Source organism: Pelophylax lessonae (genome assembly GCF_965119305.1).
Source record: "Pelophylax lessonae genome assembly, chromosome: 1".
Classification (NCBI taxonomy): domain Eukaryota; kingdom Metazoa; phylum Chordata; class Amphibia; order Anura; family Ranidae; genus Pelophylax; species Pelophylax lessonae.
This window is the reverse complement of record NC_138768.1, coordinates 408534962-408558982: the sequence shown is the minus strand read 5'-3', so window position 1 is coordinate 408558982 and position 24021 is coordinate 408534962. Positions and strand designations below refer to the sequence as shown.

General features: G+C 41.6%; 2 protein-coding genes across 2 annotated transcripts in view; one reads left to right on the top strand and one right to left on the bottom strand.

The window, feature by feature from the left end:
* MLLT3 (MLLT3 super elongation complex subunit) overlaps window positions 1-976 on the bottom strand; it is a 462813-nt gene extending 461837 nt beyond the window's left edge. Inside the window, exon 1 of the mRNA XM_082243975.1 lies at window positions 866-976. The gene's annotated coding sequence lies outside the window, so the exon portion shown is untranslated. The remainder of the gene's footprint in view (window positions 1-865) is intronic.
* The window catches only part of FOCAD (focadhesin), a 333165-nt gene that overhangs the window by 19663 nt on the left and 289481 nt on the right, over window positions 1-24021 (top strand). The window contains exons 2-5 of the mRNA XM_082243972.1: window positions 1268-1336; window positions 6604-6678; window positions 13615-13769; window positions 16618-16722. Coding sequence (XP_082100098.1) covers window positions 1280-1336; window positions 6604-6678; window positions 13615-13769; window positions 16618-16722 — 392 coding nt within the window. The 5' untranslated portion in view covers window positions 1268-1279. The remainder of the gene's footprint in view (window positions 1-1267; window positions 1337-6603; window positions 6679-13614; window positions 13770-16617; window positions 16723-24021) is intronic.

Sequence of the window (24021 nt, the reverse complement as noted above, 5' to 3'; positions counted from 1 at the left end):
CTTTCCCTTTGTTAGTAAACGCGATAACTTTTGCACAAACCAATCAAAATACGCTTTTTGCAATTTTTTTTTTTTTTTTACCAAACATATGTAGCATAAAACAAATTGGCCGAAAATGTTAAAAAAATTTTGATTTTTAAATTTTTTTTTTTTTGGGGGAATTTCATATTAAAAAAAAGTTAAAAATATTGTTTACGCTCTTTTTTTGTTTATAGCGCATGATCAAAAAATCGCACAGGTGATCAAATACCACCAAAAGAAAGCTCTGTTTGTGGGTAAAAAAGGACGTGAAATTCGTTTAGGTACAGCGTCACACAACCGCGCAATTGCCTGTTAAAGTCACGCAGTAAAAAATCGCAAAAAAACCCCTGGTCAGGAAGGGGGTAAAATCTAGGAAAATTATGTTAGGAAAAAATGTAATAAATAAAATCATATTTAAAGTAATTTATTTAAAACTGGTTATTTAAATACCCAGTGCAGGGCATGGTTTTTATACAAACCTAGAGCACTTCTTTTAAAGATTAGATTTAAAAAATGTTACATTTTAAAATTCAAAGAATGGAGGAAATATGGCTGAAATACACCTTGAGGACACTTCCTTTTTTGACATGCGTTCATTGAAAATTACGATCTATGCCAGCTTTAGGATGAGAGAGTGCCAGCCAGAAATGCAAGGAAAGCCTTTTCTACTCAGGCAAAATTTATCTTTAAAATAGAATTCAGAGGAATATTTTCACACTCCTAGAAATGTAGAAAAAAATAAAAAAATGAAAGAGCATGCATAAACCTTTTTAGATTGAATATTTCCCATACATAGTTGCCATATATAATTTTTGCAGTGAATACATTTGAATAAGTAACTCACATTTGATAGAATTCCTGTTCTCTTGCATGCAATTTGGCAAGCCAGCAGCTTTTGCTTCAAACATACTGTTCAGTAAGTGACATGAGTTTGGTTCACATCCACACCTTGTGGCCAGCGGATTGTCTCTGCTTATTAACTCCTCTGTTGTCAGCTAGCAACTTACATGAAAGCGAAAACACCCATACTGCTACTATTAGATAAGCGCTTGGAGAGGGAGTGTTTCCTTCTTCATGCGCCTCATGAACACACCCAGCTTACTTTTGATCTAACTATTATCCTTACAGTTTAATTGACAAATGCTTCTGTTAAGCAGCTTGTTTGGATACCTTTATCAGCTGTCCATTTTTTCATCTGCATTATTTGACATTTAACAAAAGCATGTACTTTGTTTTATTTTTTTAGTACCATCCGAAAATGTCAGAAGATTTGAAGAAAAGATTAGAGTTTCCAAACTCACTTATTCAGACTCAGGTATGTATTTTATTTAGTGCTTTTTCTTCATTATACCTATTTGGTTATGGGAGTAGAGAATTTAATTTTTTCCCCTGGAAATCAGAGTTCGAATTTTTGCCACTGTTATGTTTCCTTTATTGCTTATACAGTATTTACCTGTTGCTATAGTGCAGTAATGGCGAACCTTGGCACCCTAGAGGTTTTGGAGCACGTGCACTCAACTTCCTTGCTTGACCATGGCGAGGTCTGTTCTGAGTGGAACCTGTCCTGTTAAACCGCTGTATGGTCTTTGTCACCGTGCTGCAGCTCAGTTTCAGGGTCTTGGCAATCTTCTTATAGGCCTAGGCCTGTGATGGCAAACCTTGGCACCCCAGATGTTTTGGAACTACATTTCCCATGATGCTCATGCACTCTGCAGTGTAGTTAAGCTCTATGGGAAATGTAGTTCCAAAACATCCGGGGTGCCAAGGTTCGCCATCACTGCTATAGTGTATGCATGTATATTGTTGAAGTTTTAGGCTACTTTCACACTGGGCTTAAAAAATGCCAGTTCCCTTGGCAGAAAAAGAATGCTTATGTGGAGCATATTTGTACAAAGCTTAGGAGAGTTTAGCACTTTTTCTGCCAGAAAGCTCCAATCAGTAATGCAAACCAGAAGGGTTTTTTTTTTTCCTGCCTCTAAACGCTGAAATTAAAATATGTGCATGGACACATAGGATAACATTTCGCTGCTCCTACAGGCAGAACACTAAACACGATTTTTAAGCCGTTATGCATGGACCTTGAGAGTTGGGAATAGTTATAACTCCTATCGGTTGATTTTTTATGGTCTGTGGCCTAGGGGATTTTCCTTCATTTCCTGTTCAGGAGATACAACAAGAAGTAGGAGAAAGTCCCTACAAAACCAGGGTGACTCCCATTCTAGATAGTTGTCGCCGTTACTCATCAGGATAAACAGGGTAAACTTAAGTTGCAGGGACACAGACAGCAAACAAATCTTGACAGGCATTCTTACATTTCCCTGCACAAAAATAGGTTATACACATATACTTTGTAAACACATAAAAAATAAAAAAATAACAAACATTTTATACTTGCCAAAAGAATTGCTCAGTGCAGCCTAAACGTCTCTTCTCCGGTCCCCCTTTGGCGCTCCTTGCTCCTCCTCTTTTCGGTGTGCCACCATAAAAAGCTTCTTCCTATTCAGGCTCGATACCAAGCCACGCTGCCTGTGTCAATAGACACAGACAGCGTGGCTTGACCCCACCTCTGCTCCCTTATCACAAGCGTAAGTTCACTTTAAGCTTTACAATTCCTCTACATTACATAAAAGTTGCACTAATGTGATGTTATTTTCATCAGCAGATTTTGTTAAATATTGTGAAGGAAAATTTATGGGGGTATGCAAATTACCTAAACATTGCAGTGGGAGAAATGACAGGAAAAGCAGTTTTTTTATATTTATTTAAAAAAACAAACAGGGAAATAAAAATATATGTATCCAAATCTGCTGCCAAATTAAAGGTCTATGGTCTCCCCCCCCCCAAAAAAAAATAAAAATAAATAAATAAAAAGGAACAATGTATAATAAGTTGGGTAAACTAGAAACACCTAAGGTTATAATGTGTGGAACCAAGTCATCACTGAAAAAAAAAAATTAAATGATAAACAAGAAATCTGTTCCCTCTGCAATGGATACCCAGGAGCCATGGTGATGGAAAGACTGACCTTGTTTCCATACGGACAGCAGGATCTGGCCTTGTTGCCATGGTGATGTCATGATCTGGCTTTGTTGCCATGGCAAGGAAGGAATTGGCCCAAAGATTGGTTCCACTGCCAATGCTTTGGGGATAATCTCCCCATTGCTATGACAATAGAAGGATCTGTCCTATACAATGCTGACAGAGGGATTGCCATGGTGAAGGAGGGATTGTTAACTCTGTCCTATAATTAAATATTTGGCCTCATATCCATGGGGACTGAATTATGTGTATACTTCATGGAAAAGGAGAGATCTAGTTGAAGACATGGGTCCATCACGATCTGCCCAGTTCCCATAGTGATGAAGAGATCTGGCCCTTGCTATTCTGATAGAGGGATCTGTTCCCATAGTGAAGGAATTGGGCCAAGGACATGTTTCTGCATGGAGCAGTGTTGGAGGTAACCTCTCTGTTTTGGTGACAAAGGGATCCAGCTGTTGCCATGCTTATGGAGGGACCTGGCCCAATTTCCATGGTGACAAAGGCTGATGTACTCCTGTTACCATCTTCTACAGAGACACAGCCACAGCAGCACGATCAGCACCTAGGTTTTCGAGCCTCCTGTATGTGGACACTTAAAACTCCATCCAATCTGACCTACGACCCCAATGAGGATTCCCTCACTTAGTAATGGGAGATCACAGGCACAAGGAAGCTGGGACAAACGAGCCAAATAGAACGCATCCTACAGGAAGCTCAGACAACTGCTCAGGGTGATAGCGGTTCCCTTGTCCTGGAGCAATGTCCTAATTTGACACCACTCTCCTTCTCTTGCTTTAGTTCCCACTCAGGCATGCAGTATGCAGCCTGTCTGAAAAATGCAGATTTGTATGCCACTTTGTCTAAATTCTTTGGAAAACTCTTGGCACTTTGAGATCCTTTGGTTTCCAGAGGCCAACATTGCTACACATGCCCTTTAAAGCCCTTCTTTGCCTTTTGTAGATCATGCCCTGTAGCTGGCTATTGTTGCCATTCCTATTTGCCAGATGATTTGCTTACTGGACAAGACACATTATTAGGGACCAGGATGTCTTTGAGGACCCTACTCTCATAGAACAATTACTGCTGATGCCCTCAGCATTTTCGTTTTGGGTTTATTCTCTAGAGCAGGGGTCCCATACCTCCAGGCTGTGGGCCGGTGCCGGTTTGTGGCCTGTTAATAAGCGAGTGGCCATGACTGCAAGGGGCACTGTAATGGGGAGGGGGGGACATGACTGCAAGGGGCACTGTGATGGGGAGGAGGGAAGGCCCTGACTGCAAGGGGCACACTGATTGGCGGGGGGGGGGGGAGCATGACTGCAAGGGGCACTGTGATATAAAGAACACTGAATTATAATCATTACAGTGCAGTCACCTTGGGACTGCGGGACTGCTTTAAAGGGGGAACTGTGATGTAAAGGTTTCCCCCCCCCCCGGTCCCTGGAAAAATTGGCTACATCAAAGGTGGTCCCTGATGCCAAAAAGGTTGGGGACCGCTGCTCTAGAGAATGTAATTCGACAGGTCTCTGGAATGTCCCTTATCTTTGTACATATGCGTAGGATTTTGTGGTTAAAAACCTGCTCTGATTTATACTATGCATGCCTTTTCACAGTGAACACGTATTTTGGGGAAACCCATTGAGGAAATCACTAGGGTAGAGTACTCCTGTCCCAGAAGAAAAATCCTGGGTCTCTTACTCCTCCTATGAGTACAACTTCTGCTCAGCAGATCTTTTCACTCTCCCCAGGCATTAACTTCCAAACCAAGGTTTACAATCTCCTTTTGTCACAAGCCTTGGACTCCCAAGTACACCAAGCCTGCCCAGAATCTCTCCTCACAGTGAAGGGGAACCACCACTCTTCAGAATGGAGGGACATCTGTTGGCATTTGCGCCAGTCTGGATCTATGTTGTCCTGGACCTCTTGGTCCAATCTGTTATTTCAGAGAGATACAAAATAATTTCTATCTTTGCCCCTTCTTGCTTTTTTCCTTTTAGTCTGCCAGCTTCAAAACAAAAGAAGGCAGATTTAATGACTGACTTACACCAACTTCAGGTACAAGTAGCGGTTTTACCCATTCCTTTCAAACAACAATTTCAAAGTTTCTACTCAGACCGTGAGACCAAATGGAGGTATCCCTCTAATACTTGACAAAAAATCTGTAAACAGATTTTGCTGTGTACCATAATACCAGATGAAATCAACGTGATCTGTCTTTGTTTGTCCCAGACAAAGGGAATTTCTGTCATCAGTTGACATTCAAGACACCTATTACCATCTTCTCCTCACATCAATGCTTTCTATGTTTTCCTGTGGGAGCCCAACACTTCCAAAATGTAGCACTACTATTCAGGCTTTCCTCTGCACCCCAAGTGTTCAAAAAAGTGCTGGCCCTGCTTCTGGCTATTCTGCGAACCCAGGGCATTCCCATCACAGGTTACTTGGATGATCTCTTACTGAAGGACTCTTCAGCCACAACCTTGTCTGCCAACTTTCATGGACAATTCAGTTCTTTAAATCTTTTGGCTGGATAATCAATTTTCCAATTCAACAGTCACCAGTCATCACACAGTCTGGATTTGTAAAAGGCTTTCCTTCATATGCCCTGAAAGGTGGTGCTAACAGATGCCACCCTAAACTCTGGGGCTGAATTTACAATTCTTTGACTGTCCAGGGGACCCCCACAGGATTTGAAAATTTCCATCAACCCTTTGGAACTGAGAGCCATCTAATTAGCTTTACAATAATGGACCTCGCTTCTGCTAGGTCAGTCAGGGTGCAGTTGGACAGTGCCACAGCAGTAGCCTACATAAGCTATAAAGGGGGCACCAGAAGTCAGGCTGCGAGCCGCTGAGAAGCTAAGCCAGTTGCTCTCGCCCACCTCCACAGCCCAATGCTCCACCAGCTTTCTGCTGACAAAGCTCTGAGAACTGAGGGATCAGTGGTGTTTTATTGCTCGGTTCTTATTCTTGGAGCAGGCGGGGGGACCGATGCAGCATCGTACCGATACTGTATCCACCTAGAGGAGTATGATTCTTAAAAGGGAAATTCAGTATATTTTTATTTTTTTGGTATGATAATAGGTAGTCCTAGTCTTTTCTGGTATGGTAATGGGTAGTTCCAATCTTTTCTGTCTTTAGCCACTTTTTTTAGCATACATTTTAGGGTACTATTGAGCTGTTCTACCAGCTGATCAGTTTATTGAACTGTTCTACCAGCCTATCAGTTTTTCCCACCCAAAGTTCTACAAAGCATTCAGCTCCAGGACACAGAATAGGATTTAAGAATCTTAGAAAACTTTTTCCAACTTTATCAAGCATAAACCCTGGAGCCCCTCACCATATGTAGGTGAGAAACCTAGTTGACTCATTTACACTATCTACTATACTGCCAGCCAGTACCTCACAATCATTATATTGTATGACACAAAAATACCTGCAAGGTGTAATTTGCTGTTAAAAGTACATTTTCTGCAGATATTACAGTGCAGTTTGCTTTATATTTGTGTTAACAGGAGATAAGTATTTCTTGTCCTTTTTATTGCAGGCTGTCGGTCATTTAATTGCTTCTGTGCTTAAAGAAAATGTTTCCTTGGCCATTATAAGACAATCGTCAAATCAGGTAAGAATAATATCCTTTGGGTTGCAGAAAAGATTTCAATCGTGTTCCAAGAAAAAAAACTTAGATCTAGTACATCCTTTTTTGTATGTGATGATGACCTGTTCTTTTCTGTAGTATATCCTTTTTTAATGCAATTATGGCCTGTTCCATTTTCCATTTTCCTTTTATTGTAACAGAAAACAACTTCAACTGATCCGGGCTTTTATACTTCCATTTTATACTACATTGTTTTTTTTTTTTTCTCTTCTGATAATTATAGACTAAAAAAAGTGCAGTTTGGAAAAAGCAAGCAAGTAAACACATGTAGATCATATCAATTTTGGGCTTTGATGATTATAATTAGAAGTTGTAAAGCTGCTATTTATTCAATGAAAAAGCACTGTACACATTAAAAAAAACATAAATGCCAAATTCCACAGTGTTGCTTCACACTGGGGGGCCTGCACTTTGAGCCCCATTCTTAAAATTCAGGGCACTGTATAGAGTCTGCAGTCAGCAATGTGCTACTGAGTTCTGTGTGCTTAACGCAGCAGGGAAAAGTCTGTAAAAATCTATATTTAAAGAAGAGGCAGGCACAAGGTGGCCAATTTTTTTATTTTTTTTACTTGTCCGTTTTTAAAGCACTCCACTAGCTAGCCCTAAAGCCAGCAATGCCCTAAGCAGATTTCTATATTGTAAGGCTATGCAAAAGATGCTTTCCCCTGAATGTTTGGGACTTTTTTTGTCCATTTATATTTAGTTATGCAAGAAGAGAAATATTTGAAAAAGAAACGATATATTTTATTTTTACGTATTTAAAAATGTAAATTGTTACATAAATAAAAAGTGCAAATATTGCTCTACTTGCATAACTAAATAAATATAAAGTGCCAAAAACTCCCAAACATTTGGGGTAAACCTTATTTTGCATAGTCCAAAAGAGATGTGGCACAAGCAGTCTAACCACTAGCATTTTGATGCCATATTATAACGCTGTGCGGTTTTTTTTTTTTTTTTTGGAAGGCCATACTGCTGTTTTTCTAAAGGATCCTAAGGTCTTAAATCTTAAATCTCTTTCTAAATAGTCCAATGTCAGATTGCCTATAGTCTAAACTGTTTTAAAGTGTACCAAAAGGCAAAACATGTCTTAATGGTTGTGGTCACTAGTGTTCCCCTTGCAACAGTTCCTCTCTTGTTCCAGTGAAAACTGTAAAATGTATATCCCATAATTTTCTATTCAGAAGACATTGGTCATCTGAATACAGAAGGAGTGCATCTCCCAAGCAGGGACACAAATGGCAATAAAGACCACACAGGTTCTAACCATGCTATACCAAATTCCAAAACTAAAAATAGTTTTGGCTTTAGATACACTTTAGCTAATGAGTCATTTTCCTGATTTATAATACACATGCAGTCATTGTTCACCAAGACATGAATCTTTTTTAAATAGACTACGAGACTTTTTATTTTTCACTAAAATTATAAAGCCCCGTTTGTCACATATGGCACTCAGAATTTGTGAATCCTGATTTTGTTACAAGATAATGCAATACATTTATTTTTATGGCAAAGAATGAGGTCAACCCAAATCTCAGAAAGAGATAGGTATGGGGAGAAAGGGGATTTTAGTGTGCCAAAAACAAAAAAAATATGATTTTATACAAAAGCAAAAGTGAAGTAAAATCAACAATATTTATTAACCAAAATAACAAAATAAACCAGCGCAGCCCTTTCTCACCTTATTATCAATAATAAACTCGCCCAATTAGCAATAAATACCCCAACTGCTGCTCGCACTAATAAGTGTTTCACTCCCTTATCTATAACACAAACCTCAGCGCAAATGGTAACAAAAATTGCATTGTGATATGTAATGACCAAAAAATACAAAGTGTAAAAAATGATTAAACGATAAACAATGTGTCCAATAAAATAAGTCAGTGTCCAAAAAAATTTAAACAATGTTATACAGTCATGAGCTGCTCCAGAGCCGCAGTTCTTGTGCTCCTTTCAGCATATAGTGTTAAGAAATCTTCAGTATATCCTCCACTTCTGTATATACTTTATTAAAAACAAGTAAAATATGAGATGGGAACTCGCATATATGGCTCTAAACCGTGCCAGTACATAGGCTAAAAAGCTCCATCCCAGCGTGCTTCTAGTAGTTAGCAGTGGCTGCAGGAAGACATTCAAGGGTATGGCTCCTATTCCCCAAACGCGTTGCGTCCTAGGCACCCTAGTTAGTGAGTGGGAGGAGCCAAGTGGCCATGTGACCTCCCCGGCTGACGTCGAAGGGAGATCTCGGCCCCTCCCGCTGTAGCCCTGGATTGGAGTAGCAGAGCAGCTGGGAGTCACATGACTGGCCTGAATGTAGCTGCAAAAAAAGTATTTAGAGGCATCGTTTATAAAAAAAACACTTAATCAGTGAATTATCCCTGGGAAAAACAGAGGTGCTGCCAGTGAAAGGGGTTTGAAAGGTAGCAACCACTTTAAATCAGCGTATTTTAAATTCAAGTAGGGGAAGGGAGTATCAACCATCAGGCAAAAGTCACCCCAAAAAAGGGGGGGGGCCGTGTTCTCACACACAAATTCACTAGCTGGATTAGAGAGAAGGGGGATGGCCCATACGTAAAGCCAAATAGGAAAAGCACTTAATTTGCTGGCAGTCTGGTCAGGTGTGTAGAGGTGGCGGCGTTAGACTTTTCTGAAATAATCATTTGCACATTAATATGCACCTTTACATATTTTTAGTAAACTTTTTCATAAATGCATTGTTTTTATGATTCAGATATATGACTCAGATCTATGACATTACTGTTCAAACTGGCCAGTAAAAGTAATCCCTACTGTGCAAAATGGCAAATACTTGCTAGTCGTATACTTTAATGAACATATAGTGCCAATATGTATATCTATAGACAAACACAGTTGGAGGAGCGCTACAGACTCGGGTCGGGTCACTGACATGCAATGTGCAAAAGAAATAGAGAAGATATATCGGAGCTCAAATCCAAATAGTTAACGTGTGTCGTGTGTGTGTGTGTGTGTGTGTGTGTATGTATGTATATATATATATATATATATATATATATATATATATATATATATATATATATATATATATATATATATAAAAAATATGTGCTCATCTTTCAGACTAACAGGAAGTTACAATCTTGCCTTAGGCCATGTACCCACCTTTGCAGTTCATTAACACAAAGAATGTTAGTGTGGATTACTTTGTGACATGAAAAAAAAAGGAGGTGCAAGCACCTAGTGGATGATTACCCTTGGACACCTTTAAAATGTTTATTAAAATGCCAAAAACATACTCACAGACATGAAGAGCAAAAATAGAATGGAATGAGTCCACCACATCTGGAAAGGGACATGTCCCTGTATTAGGACCACTAATGTGTTTCGGAAGACACACTCCCTTCCTCAAAACAAGGTCCATCTTTCACCAGGCACAAATTTATACTTCCACAAATCCCTCCCGCTCTTCCGTGTGCACTGGGCGGGGCCAAGAGATATCCATGTCAGCCAACAACATGCATATATAGACTGTATTTGGTAACCCTCGTCATTCATTCATGCAATGACATACTGTCTCTCTTAGAAGTTATCACCGGACCCTTATAGTCTATGATCTCACTTACCAGGTGAGACATTCAGATCCCTGGTGATTTCATGTGTGCCCCATCTCTGGGGTCCATCGCCATGCTTTACAACCTCACTCCGTATTGGAGTGCATATATAAGATAGCACTAGGCTAATTTAAAAGGAAGCACACAACTAGTAATTGTCTTTAGACATGTCAAGGAGTGTCAGGAGCCCATAAACCCAATTAAGTAAATCTCATATTTAGCTATGAGGCCTGAACACCCCATCTATCAGATGGCAAGGCAAAAGCCAATCTTATTGGCAGAAGTGACGTTTGGAAACCTTGCAAACTATATAGAAGTATGTGTTGTTATATCTAGTTGCCTGCTTTTCAGTGTTGCTAGTAGGCTACCATTATCACTTTAAGGTTTTCAGACAATTGCCAGTTGTTTAGGTAAACCCATAGCACAGAAAATATGAGTCAGAGACAAGTGAGTAATGCCTGGTCTGCATGTTTAATTGTGGTGTGTCTGCTTAAATAAAAATTCAGAAAATCCTGAAAATTAAGATGTTAACAGAACCTCCAACATGTCTTTTGAACATGCTTCTTGTCTGCTATTTTACCCTTTACAGGTAAAGCAAAGTTGAGTATGGGCTACTGATAACTGATTACAGTAATATCCACTGATGTCAGTTTAATTCAGTTAATGGGTCAGGGTGTAATACCAATAAATAAGCTCTATGGGGCTAAACCAACATGTGGAAGAAGCTGTTAACGCATGGGTCATAAAGTATTCTAATCAATGGTGCATTAGGAAACCTGCTCTGACTGCAAGTGGATGTAAAACCAATAGAACTCCCTTTACTGGGAAACATTTATGGGGTAGAGAAGCCTGTCAAGAAATACTTATAGCTATGTTCTACATACCGCCAAGAACCTCAGAAAAATCCGGTGAAAATACAAATTTTCCTCAATTGTTTGTACAGACATAGGGCCATTGCAGATTAGCAGTTCTGACACTGACAACTGCTCGCTACCAACAAAACCATTACAATGGGCATGGTTTCCTTGTCTGTAAAAACATTGCAGAATGTTGTTTCAGCCACTGATTGTCAGGACTGTGACATGGCTGTTAAGTATACATGACCCTCCTTCCATGTGGCACTGCCTGGATCTGCCTGTAGGTAGGTTTACTCAGGCACCACACACTGCATTTGTGGGGTGAGGGTGCTTAAGTTTCCCCATTCAAAAGTCCCTGCTTAAAATTCACAGAGTGCAGTGGAATGACGGGAGAACTAAAACAGTGCTTTATCCTGGCACTTTTAAGTATGAGCTCTTATATGCCGGTGTTATTTATTTAATTTTTTTCCCGCTTTAATGTAGAAAGAGGAATTTATTACCCATTCAACCTATTGAGTTCAGTGAAATGATTATATTGTAGCTGTATTATCTATGTAATTGTTAATGTTTTTCTAGCAATCTTCGCTTCTCATATTTCTGTTCTCTTCAGATCTGGTTAATAATTTTTTATCTGTTTGAATGAATTTGTGACATGTTACGATTGACAGCAACAGTATATTTGTGGTTCATTTTATCAATAAATACAAGTCCTTAAACTCCACTCATGCAACTTTGTCTAAGCTGAGATGATGCAATCTGTGCTGCAGGCAGGAGGAAGCATTTCTTCAGTCACCAGTTCCCCAGTAATCCGATTGCGACATTGTCACTTTGTAAATGCAGGAGGATCAGCAGATGATCCTGTGTCAGACATGTGCCAGACATTTGTGATGAAGCAAGAATTTTCTCCCATGGGAAGTTAATGCAGCAACACAGTATTTATTAAAAAAAAAAAAATGTTATTGTACAAAACATTAAGTCTCCGTTCACACTATGTCGGATCCGACTTCGAGGCGACCTGTGAAGTAGCATGCAGCGCGACTTCGGCGCGACTTGCACGGACTTCATAAAATGAATGTCTATGCAAGTCGCCTCCAGGTCGCCCCGAAGTAGTACAGGACCCTTTTTCTAAGTCGGAGCGACTTGTGTCGCTCCTATTAAAACCGGTCGCGAGCGGCTGCATGCACTGCAAATATCTCCTAAACCATGCCGGTTTAGGAGATATTATTTGTACCTACAGGTAAGCCTTATTATAGGCTTACCTGTAGGTAAAAGTGTCAAAAATCGGGATACTACCGCTTTAAGCTTTTTAGTCTTCCTCTGGGGTAACGGGTGATAATTCTACAAAACAATATAAGACAATAAGAAACATGTACAAAAAATTATATCAGGAAAATAGTACAATGCTATATATCATACACAGTATTTCTGCACTTGCAGAGTCATCTAACTTATATTTAAGAGGTAGTGCTCTCCCATGTTGCCAAAGAGCATCTCCCAGACCAAGTGTCCCCACAGTCAAACCCACAAGAGGTCACTGTATTTGACTGCCAGCGGGGACCCAGTGTGCAAACCCCCACTGTGAAAACCTATGGCCAATGAGTATCAGCCAGCTAGCCCATAAAAATAAATTAGGATAGACATTTGTGATGATGCCCAAATAAAGATTACACTGTAATCAGAGAGTACAGAAGATAAAAGCATTGTCAGTAGGAGTGTTGTGATCTTTGTGAGGCATAGTAAATAGTAAATACCTGTGTTACAACTACACATTACATAACATGCATGCACCTAAGATAAAAAAAAAGACATTTGATGCTAGGTGTATCTTAAAAGTTTACGCCCACACAATCTATTTCGAGTTTTGTAAGATGCTTATAATCTTTACATTTGCTCCATTCTTTAGTATAAGGCTCCATTCACATATTGGCATCACGGATTGCGGGTAGAATTCTCAGCGATTCTACCTGCGATCCCAAATTATTGAAAATTGCAGGACACCTGTGCGATTTCCCCTGACTTGAAATGGCACTCCAAACGAGGTGCGATTTTGCTGCAATTGTCCCAACGAATCGCGGTAAAATTGCGTAAACAGAATTGCGGAACGCCTGTCACCCAAAAAACAGTACAAGAACTTCTTTTATGCAACAGGCGTCCCGTGATTCTGTTTGCACTATTTTTCCGTGATTCGTTGGGCGACCATTGCGGCAAAATCGCGCCTCATTTGGGGTGCCATTACAAGTCACGCGAATTGCACGGACGTCCTGCAAGTTGCAATGATTCGGGATCGCAGGCAGAATCGCCATGATTGGAGACGCCAATATGTGAACAGATTCTTAATGTTGTTGCATTTAGCACCCTCTTGGAGCAATTCAAAGGCTACAAAAGTGATTTTTCACATACATTGACATTTCAGATGTGTGATGGTTTCTATGTGATGGTTCTAATTGCAGACTCCTGCCCTAAATGTTCTCTGGGAAAAATGCTGCTGTGATGATGTGGTTGTGAGAACAGCATGTTGTGAAGCCTTGGTGACCCTGGTAGAGCAGAAACATGCAGACTTCACCTATGTCTTCAATGGAATTCTGAACCTCTTCCCTTCCGCAAAGTAGGTTTGAAATGAGTATCACCTGTGGTAGAATGCTCTTTTTTGTGTTTCCCACAACCTTTCCCCTTTTTTCCCCTACAGCAATCTTGGTCCATTACATCTGTGATCTTTTTGAAATGTGGCTTAAAGCGGAACTTTACCCATAACCACTTGGTACAAAATAATGTTTTTTAGCAATGAACATACATTCCATATTAATAATTATGCCGCCAACATTAGCGTGTGCTGTAAATTGCCTCCAGCATTGCTCCTGTTTCTGCTTGCTGGAGGCTGCCGTTTTACTGAATCCCAGAGCCCCTGAACAGCAGTAAATCATAAAACCGAGCTAAACTCACTGATTTATTGGTTTAAAAATCAATTCTATTCCTGGAATGCCAGGATTGCGAACTGTCACATCTGCTTGCGTCCTCAACCAAACTGTCATAACTGACCACACGTGCTGCACCATGGCAGTTGCAGATCAAACAGAAACTGCTTACTTGTAAAGGATAGGAGGGTTTAATTCCACTTCAAGGCTGTCCGCAAAACTGCCTCTACAAATTCAGCAGTGTTTAACCACCTCCCACCCGGACCATTGTAAATATACGGCTGTTTGGGAGTCTCCTCCTTCTGATCGAACGTTCCGGAACGTCCTTCAGAAGGAGAGAGATCGCGCCGCCGATGTGCCTGTGTCCCTAGGACACAAAGCAACAAGCCTCGGCAGGAGGGCCCTGTGATTGGCCCTCCTGATCACATGATGGCTGTGTCCAATCACAGCCGTCATGTAATGTCAATACAGCCGTTGTAACGGCTTCGATCTCTTCTCTTCTCCTCCTGACAGATCCTGTCAGTGAGGAGAAGAGCAGAGGATCGATTCTGCAGCTGGGGTGATCAGTGAGTATTTCTAATTACTCACTGATCACAGGGGGGGTCTGTGCTGGTAATCAGATGATTGATTACCAGTGCAGCCCTGGGGGGGAGGGGGTGCCACTAGAGCCACCAGGGATGCCCACCCATGACCACCAGGGATGCCCACCATGGCCACCAGGGATGGCAAACAGGGCTCAGAGAGCCTGCCAGTGGTGCCCCCCTATTAGTGCTGCCCACCAATGCCATCTATCAGTGCTGCCCCCCAGTGCCCGTTATTGCCATCTATCAGTGCCGCCCACCAGTGCCCATTATTGCCCACCAGTGCTGCCTATCAGTGCTCCCCATCAGTGCCGATCAGTGCCACCTATCAGTGCCCATCAGTGCCCATTAGTGCTGCCTATCAGTGCCCATCAGCGCTGCCTATCAGTGCCCACCAATACTGCATATCAGTGCTATCTATCAGTGCCACATATCAGTGCTGCATATCAGTGCTATCTATCAGTGCCCATCAGTGCTGCATATCAGTGCCACCCCATCAGTGTCTCCTCATCAGTGCCTGTCAGTGCGGCGTCATCAGTGCTCATCAGTGCAGGAAAAAACATACCTATTTACAAAATTTTATAACCTAAACAAAAAAACTTTTTTTTTTTTTCAAACTTTTCGGTCTTTTTTTATTTGTGCACCAAAAAAGAAAAAACCTGGCGGTGATCAAATACAACCAAAAGAAAGCTCTATTTGTGGGGAAAAAATGACATAAATTTGGTTTAGGTACAGTGTTGCATGACCGCGCAATTGTCATTCAAAATGTAACAGCGCTAAAAGCTGAAAATTGGTCTGGGAAGGAAGGGGGTTTAAGTGCCCAGTATTGAGGTGGTTAAAAATGGAGAGCAATTGAGCATGTGCAGAGCAGAGTGAGATCGTGTATTACTGGATTTTAAACAGTATAGGCACTTATTTTTACTGTTTCACATAGCTATACCTGCAAAAGGGGCCAGTCTTAAGTAAACTAGCAGGAAATAATTTTCTACTTAAAGCGGAGTTCCACCCTGGATTTGTTTTTTTTTTTTTTAATACCCCCGGGACAGTCAGGGCTAGTGCATTCCACAATGGCTAGCCTCTGATCTGTCCCGGGTTGCACTTACCTGCAAGACGAAATACTTACCTTGCAAACGTCTTGTCCAGCGCTGCCATCTCAGATGTGGGCAGCTTGAAGCCAGCGCGTCCTCTTCGGCGTCTTCTTCCGCCTTCTGTGGTCCCACGATGCTCTGCGCCGGCCCCGACGTCACTTCCGGGTCGCGCGCGTCACCCCTCCACAGCTTCTGGGCATGCCCAGAAGCTGTTTAGAAGGGGATGACGCGCGCGACCCGGAACTGACGTCGGGGCCGGTGCAGGCGCAATGATTCCTGGGAGCTATGACGTCCAGCTCCCAGGAATCATTGCAGAGCCAGGAAGTGACGACGGGCCGCGGCCGAGGAAGGAGGAAGAAGGAAGTAAGGTAAGTATATTTTGTTCGCTACGAGGTAAGTAAAAAAAAAAAAAATATGCGATTATCCATTTCTTTTTCAGGTGACCCGGAGCGAGAAGATGGAGGTAAGTATAAAAATAGGGTGGAACTCCACTTTAAGTTCCACTTTAAGTATAGTTTGGATCTTGGATCTGTTCAGACTGTTCTATATATATAATGAAGACCTTTTGTCCTTAGAACTTGTCAACCTGATATAACATATTATGCTACAGTCATAAGGGGGGGTGTCTAGGATTACGTTTACTTTGAAATATTTGTATTATATTAGCTTAAAAAGATAAAAATCATAGAAAGCCAGTGTTTTTTTTTTTTTTTTTTTGTTTTTTTTTTTTTTATGTATTTGACCTAATTAAAGACAAAGTTATGTTTAAAAAAAAAAAAAAAAGTCTTGTCTACCTAGGAAAAAGCCTATGTAGACAAAGCTCTTCTGCATCTTCTTTTTTTTGTATATATAATTTATATCTTTTGTTACAGAAATGTCCAGGGATTGGTAAAATGCATTTGGCAACTGCATCACAGTGAAGCCAAGAATGCAGAGAAAAGCAAGGATCATATACAGAAAAGCATTTACAAAATCTGGTAAGAGTTTCTTTTTTTACTGAATCATGGATGGATGGACTAGAGCACCTTTTATCAGTGGGAGATCTGTACTGTAATAAATAAAATGTAATTATATTTAGAGTCTGTCAATAAAGGCCAAATAAAATAAAATAATTCATTTTTCAATGACCTATGAAAACCTGTGGAAAAAGTTTAGCAAAACATGGAATAATGTGAGCTTACCTTTCAATCACTTAATAGTATTGCACTTGTTTGTTTTTTTGTTTTTTTTACTGTGCGATTAGAACCATTTTCTCCTTCTTAGTCCTATCATCTGTGATCATGTTATTTTGGGCCTTCCCTGGCTTCTAGCCTAAAGACACTTTAGAACAGCTAGGTATCAATTTGGGGCCGACCAGCCTGGCTTGAGTATGTTATGCCCATGTGTAGTTGTTTCTAAATCCAAGATGGGGGATAGAGGGAATTGTACACAACACATGCATATCGTTATCTCACTTTCTTTTAACTTATTTCCCTGCTTAAGTTAGTTTTACCTTCCTAAAATCTACTTTCCTTATTTTGTTCTGTTATCTTTTTCATCCCATGTACTGTAATCCTGTACTTAAAGCAGAGTTTCTGCCTCAAAATCGAAAAAATCGATTTTGGGCCATCCGCTTGCTAAGGGCAACCTGAAAAAGAAATGGATGCTCCCAATATTTCTTTTTGGTCACTTACCTTGATATTGAAGAAAATATACTCACCTTCCTTCCACTTCCTCCCTCGGCGGCCGCGGCCCACGCCATCACTTCCGGCTTGCGATGACTCCTGGGAGCTGAACGTCATCGCTCCCAGGAATCAATGCGCCTGCACCGGCCCCGCTCGTCACTTCTGGTGCAGGCGTGGCATTCACTGCTAAACCGCTTCTGGGCATGCCCAGAAGCATTGGAAGCATTATGCTTTGGGACTTTTTCTCTGCTAAAGGTACAGGCCGACTTTGCCGCATTGAGGGGCCAATGGACAGGGCCATGTAATTAAAAATCTTAGAACACTGAAGATGGGTCCTGGATGGGCCTTCCAGCATGACAATGACCAAAACATACCGCCAAGGCAACAAAGGAGCGGCTCAGAAAGAAGCACATTAAGGTCATGGAGTGGCCTAGCCAGTCTCCACACCTTAACCCTATAGAAAATGTATGGAGGGAGCTGAAACTTTGAGTTGCCAAGTGACAGCAAGGAAATCTTAAGGATTTAGAGAAGGTCTATAAAGAAGATGGGAACCAAAATCCATTCTGAGATGTGTGCAAACCTGATAACCAACTACAAAAAACATCTTACCTGTGTGCTTGCCAACAAGGGTTTCTCTACCAAGTACTAAGTTATGTTTTGCTTGGGGATAAAATACTTATTTTACTCACTGAACTGCAACTCAATTTATACCAATTGTATCGTGTTTTTTCTGGATTTTTGTTGATATTATGTCTCTATCATTTAAAATACACCTATAATAAAAAATTATAGACCCTTAATTTCTTTGTAAGTGGGCAAACACAAGATCTACAGGGGATCAAATAATTATTTTTCCACTGTACAAGCAATTTGTTTTTGATTTACCTTGCACATTATTTTATTTTATTTGCTCCACATTCAGTAAGCTAAAGGAAAATGCCTGTCAAAGTGTATTTCCCTTGCAAAGTGAAGATCTTATTTGCCTTTAGCAAATCAGCCCCTAAGCATCTTACCGAACAGATTTTTGAACTAACCTCTGAAAAATTATTCAGGTTTTATTTACTGCTATGTTTGATCCATAGACGCATGCTGTGCTGCTTTAATGCAAGCTTTCCATAGTTTTCATAAATTTAACATAGGCCTACCACCCTAGGGGAGAATAATGAGTTAAGCATTTTGCAATGGACACAGTAGATACTATAAACTTTGAACTTGGACTTGAACTTAAAAAGTTCAAACTTGTTGACTTAAAGCAGAGTTCTATCCAAAAAAGGAAGCTCCGCTTATCTGCTTCCTCCCTCCGGTGCCACATTTGGCAGCTTTCGGGAGGGGGAGGGGGAGGGGGAGGGGGGAGCGGATACTTGTCAAAAACAGGTACCCGCTCTCACTTCCGTGTAAGGTCCCCACGGCGATCTACGTAATTTTTGGCCCCTCCTCCTTCCCCCCTGCTGTCTTCTGGGAGACATGGGTCCCAGAAGACAGCAGGACCATTCAGAAAGTGCAGAGCAACTTGCACATGCCCAGTAGCAAACAGGCTGTGAAGCTGCATGGCTTCACTTCTTTTTACCTTAGTAAGAATGCTGGCGCCTGCACCCAAAGCCAATGGATGCATCGGCTAGGGGTGCCGACATCGCAGGATACCTGGACAGGTAAGTGTCCTTAAAGTAAAAGTCAGCAGGTACAGTATTTATAGCTGCTGACTTTTATTTTTTTTTTTAATACAGGCTGGAACTCCACTTTAAAGAGAACATGTAGAGATGTAAATTTTGCCTGTCAAATCTACCTTTTTTCTCAAGTACCTTTTGTCTCAAAAAAAATTCCTGTTTTTGGCCTCATTGCTGTATCTCTACAGTGTAATATTATCGAAGGCAGGGTGCCTGTGACTGCACCCCTTTCCTGCCTTTCTAAAAGAGGTTCTAAATGCCGGGAGGCTGGCATTGCGAACATTCGATGGCTGTGACTAGCTTTCACTGCGATCACATGATCCGAAAGCTTTCTGGTACCCGGGAGGTACTGTGCTGGGAGCGTGTGCTCAGCACAGTGATGTGTTTTCTTAGGGCCACATACATGTGGCCTCTCGGTGCTGAAAGGCCGCATATATGCATATGGCTGGTGAGAAGTGGTTAAGTGAGATTTGAGGATATCGCTAGTGTGCTGCTCAATGTTGCCAAAGAGAAGGTTGTAGCTAAGGATCTGCAATGCATGCATCTTCCTACTTGTGCTTTATTCATTATGTGGATCTGTGACTTCTCCTTCTCTCCTGCTGCTTCTTAATCATTTCCCCACCAGTCCTCAGGGGTGAGCTCTGATATGAGAAAGCAAGGCCTACCTTTACCAGAATGGCCACCACCACGCAGATAACTATGTAGAACAAGCCATGAAAAGTCAGTGATGGGAAGAAGCTCAGCTGCAGGGAGACTACAGGTAATGTGGATTACTAGCCCTTTGTCCTCTGCTTGCCTTTTTTTGTCCGGAGCTTCCACGGTTCATGTTCTGTTTAGTAGCCTATATAGGCTACTAAACAGAACAGGTTGCTTACAAAAGGCATTCTCATTGCTCTGCTTTATAATACACTGCTCAAAAAAATGAAAGGAACACTTTAAAAACACATCAGATCTCAGTGGGGAAAAATATCATACTGGATATCTATACTGATATAGACTGGGTAATGTGTTAGGAGCAAAAGGATGCCACATTGTTTGATGGAAATGAAAATTATTAACCTACAGAGAGCTGAATTCAAAGACACCCTGACAATCAAAGTGAAAAAATGATGCAGCAGGCTAGTCCATTTTGCTGAAATTTCACTGCAGAAACTCAAATCGGTACTTAGTAGTTTGCATGGCTCCCATGTGCTTGTATGCATGACTGACAGCATCGGGGCAAGCTCCTAATGAGACGACGGATGGTGTCCTGGGGTATTCTTTCCCAGATCTGGACCAGGGCATCACTGAGCTCCTGCAACCTGGCCGTGTCGGATGGCCCAAAACATAATGTCCCAGAGGTGTTCTATTGGATTTAGGTTCTATTTGTATCAGACGAGCGTGAGGGCCGTTCAGTGGTATACATTTTTTCATCCACCAGGAACTGGATGCATACTCTGGCCACATGAGACCAAGCATTGTCGCGCACCAGGAGAAACTGAGGACCCACTGCACCAGCAAAGGGTCTGACAATGCATCCAAGGATTTTGTCCCAATACCTAATGGCAGTCAGGGTGTCATTGTCTAGCCTGTAGAGGTATGTACTTCACTCTATGGATATGCCTCCCCAGACCATCACTGACCCACCACCAAACCAGTCATGCTGAACAATGTTACAGGCAGCATAACCTTCTCTAGACCCTTGCATGTCTGTCACGTGCTCAGGGTGAACCTGCTCACATCTGTGAAAAGAACAGGGCGCCAGTGGCACACCTGCTAATTCTGGTGTTTAATGGCTAAAGCCAATTGAGCTCCACGGTGCCGGGTAGTGAGCATGGGGCTCACTAGAGGACATTGGGCCCTCAGGCCACCCTTACAATGTCTGTTTCTGATTGTTTGGTCAGAGACATTCACTCCAGTGGCTTGCTGGAGGTCATTTTGTAGGGCTGTGGCAGTGCTCATTATGTTCCTCCTTGCACGAAGGAGCAGATACCAGTCCTGCTAATGGCTTAAGGACCTTCTACAGGCCTGTCCTGCTCTCCTAGTGTAACTGCCTGTCTTCTGGAATCTCCTCCATGGTCTTTAGGGAGACACAGCAAACCGTCTGGTAATGGCATGTATTGATGTACCATCCTGGAGGAGTTGGACTGTCTGTGCAACCTCTATAGGGTCCAGGTATCCCCTCATGCTAGCAGTAGTGACACTGACCCTGGCCAAATGCAAAACTAGTAAATAACAGTCAGAAAAGATGAGTTGGGAAAAAAATGTCGGTGGCCTCCACCTGTAAAACCATTTCTGTTTTGAAAGGTCGTCTCATTGTTGCCCATCTAGTGCACCTGTTAATTTCATTAACAGCAAAGCAGATGAAACTGATTAACAACCCCCTCTGCTACCTAACTGACTAGGAGTCTCAGGATATCCCAGGAGTTTGATGAATTGAGGCTATACTCTGATGTTCCTTAAATTGTTTTGAGCAGTGTACATTGTCAAAAAAGGTGGCGCAATACGTGGAGATTAGCAGATACGCAATTTCTGTCTGAAGCTTTGTCAAAGGCAACAGTATAGAAGGAGGCAATGTAACCGCTCCCATACAATATGCAAACCTCACAGGAGACTGTTGCTGGAGCAGGGTGCAGTAAAGAGGCATCAAGCTGAAAGCAGACACAAAGAGGAGCTGGGGTAGTGCACCTTTCTCTGTAGTGTCCTTTCTTGTCCGATGTGTATTATGAGAACATGTATTCAGCTGAAAAGTGAAATTAGCTAAAACTGCAATTTCTGCCAGCGTTACCTCTTCAAGGTTATTACGTGTTTATCACAGCCTGAGGCCACAATCAATTCACTTCAGTTTTATGTACATTACTTCTGTAAAGAATAAAGGTAAAATGAATTACAGACTAGCTCAGTGTGTCCTGAAGCCTTCTGAAGTCAAGCATGACAGTACACAAACCTTTGTCCCAATTTACAGCACATAACTAGAAGGTCTGCTATTAACTTAAGTCGCTAATCAAGTGTAACATCCTGTTTCCTTGCTGCTTTATTTTTTTTCTTCCTTTCGCTGCACAGCATAGTCCCATTTTTCCATGTGAAATGCTTTATCTGCTGGACAAAGAGACTGGCTCGCCTACTAAATTATCCCTGTGCCATGCAGTTTAATGCTCGCTATCTTTGCAGCTCCAGCCAAGTGATTGCTGTCTAATTTGGCCCATAAGAACTGGCAGCCATTTTAATGAGACTAACTATTTAGCTGTTCTTCAATTGTTTGCTTTTGTGTGCTTTTTCAGTTTCATTCAAGTGGTATTAAACCCAAAACTAAAAATGTAACATTTTACAGCTTACCAACCATTAGATGTGGTGGCTACATCCGTTTTTTCTTTTCTTAGGCTTTCTTTCCTTTTTTTCCACCTGGTTACCTGGCCAGTAACACACTTCCTGTGTTTGAGTGCCCCCACTCTGGATGAATGAACACAGGGGGCACATCAGACAGCAGCATTGTCAGTCTGGGGGGAGGGGAGTTTTAAAATGTATGTAAAAAATCCACGCTATAGTGTGCCTACCCAGCTGCAGCCTACCTCATATGTAATCCCAACAAAGAGATACAACTATTTTAAGAGGAAGTAAAGTCCCAAAAAAAATGAGAAGAAAAAAGCCATGTAAAGAGAAAGGCATAATGAGCTAGTATGCATCACATAGTAGCTCATTATGAAGTACTTACCTTAAAACTAAGTCCTGTCGCTCAGCGACAGGACGGCCGACATGTCCGGCCGTCCTGCTTCCGGATTCGCGTCCTCCGGCCATCTGATTGGCCGGAGGCGCGATTACATCACTCCCGCGCCTGCGCGCGGGAGACGCCGCTCACGGCGGTGAGCTCTGAAGGAACGGCACGGGTGGCCGTTCCTTCAGAGCGCATGCGCCGATGACGTCATCGGCAGTATGCACTCTAAATATCTCCTAAACGGTGCAAGTTTGGGAGATATTTATAGCACCTATAGGTAAGCCTTAATATAGGCTTACCTATAGGTAAAAGTTTGTGAGGTGGGTTTACAACCTCTTTAAGGAAGAAAGGAGGTAAATGACGCTGCCTGATCCAAGAAGGAGTGGGAACCAATGAAAAATGAATGAAAAATAAATATGTCTCACCAATCAATATGACTAAAGAAATAAAGTGCAACAAATAGTGTAAAAATGAATAATCATAGATGATAAGCAGTGTTAAGATAACAGGATATGTAAAAAATCAGCTGAAAACATCAATAAAGTGACAAGGTGCAAAAAGTGCCATTTGTGCAACAATTAATAATGTAATGACATTTGTGCAAAAATAATTTTATATAATATATTATTATTTTATACACATGGGGCAAGATTCGGCCCAAATCAGCTGGTAAAGAGGAAACCGGCAGATGTTCGACCCCTGTGTACAGTTTCCTGTCTAACAGAAGCTGGTCTCTCTGTCAAATGGGCATGCTGGAGAACCAGCATCCAATCAGCACTGACCACCAATGGCTGCGAGTGGTGACCTGTGTGTTCTGGCTGGGCAGGGGGTGGGGGGCATCCTTCGGGTATTCCCCTGTCCGAACACGAAAGCACTGTGTGAAGATCGCTGTACTCGCATTGCCTGTCTTAGGTTTTTTTTTTTCTTTCAGCATGCTGGGTTGAACGAAAAAAAAAACATATTGTGTGGACCAGGCTTTAGTCTCAAGTTATTTATGGGGCAGAACACACTTGGATGGAACTGCATTATAAGTAATGGAGCCCAACTCCAGCCTCAGCAGCTGTTTTCCAGTCCTTCAAGAATGACAACTTGAACTACCCATTTTTCCCTAGCTGCGTGATTCTTTGTGAATGTCTATCCATTGTTCTAACTCTAGGTTAAAGGAATTGTAAAGGCATAAGGTTTTTTTTATCTTAATGCATTTTATGCATTAAGATAAAAAGCCTTCTGTGTGTAGCAGCCACCCCAGTACCCCTA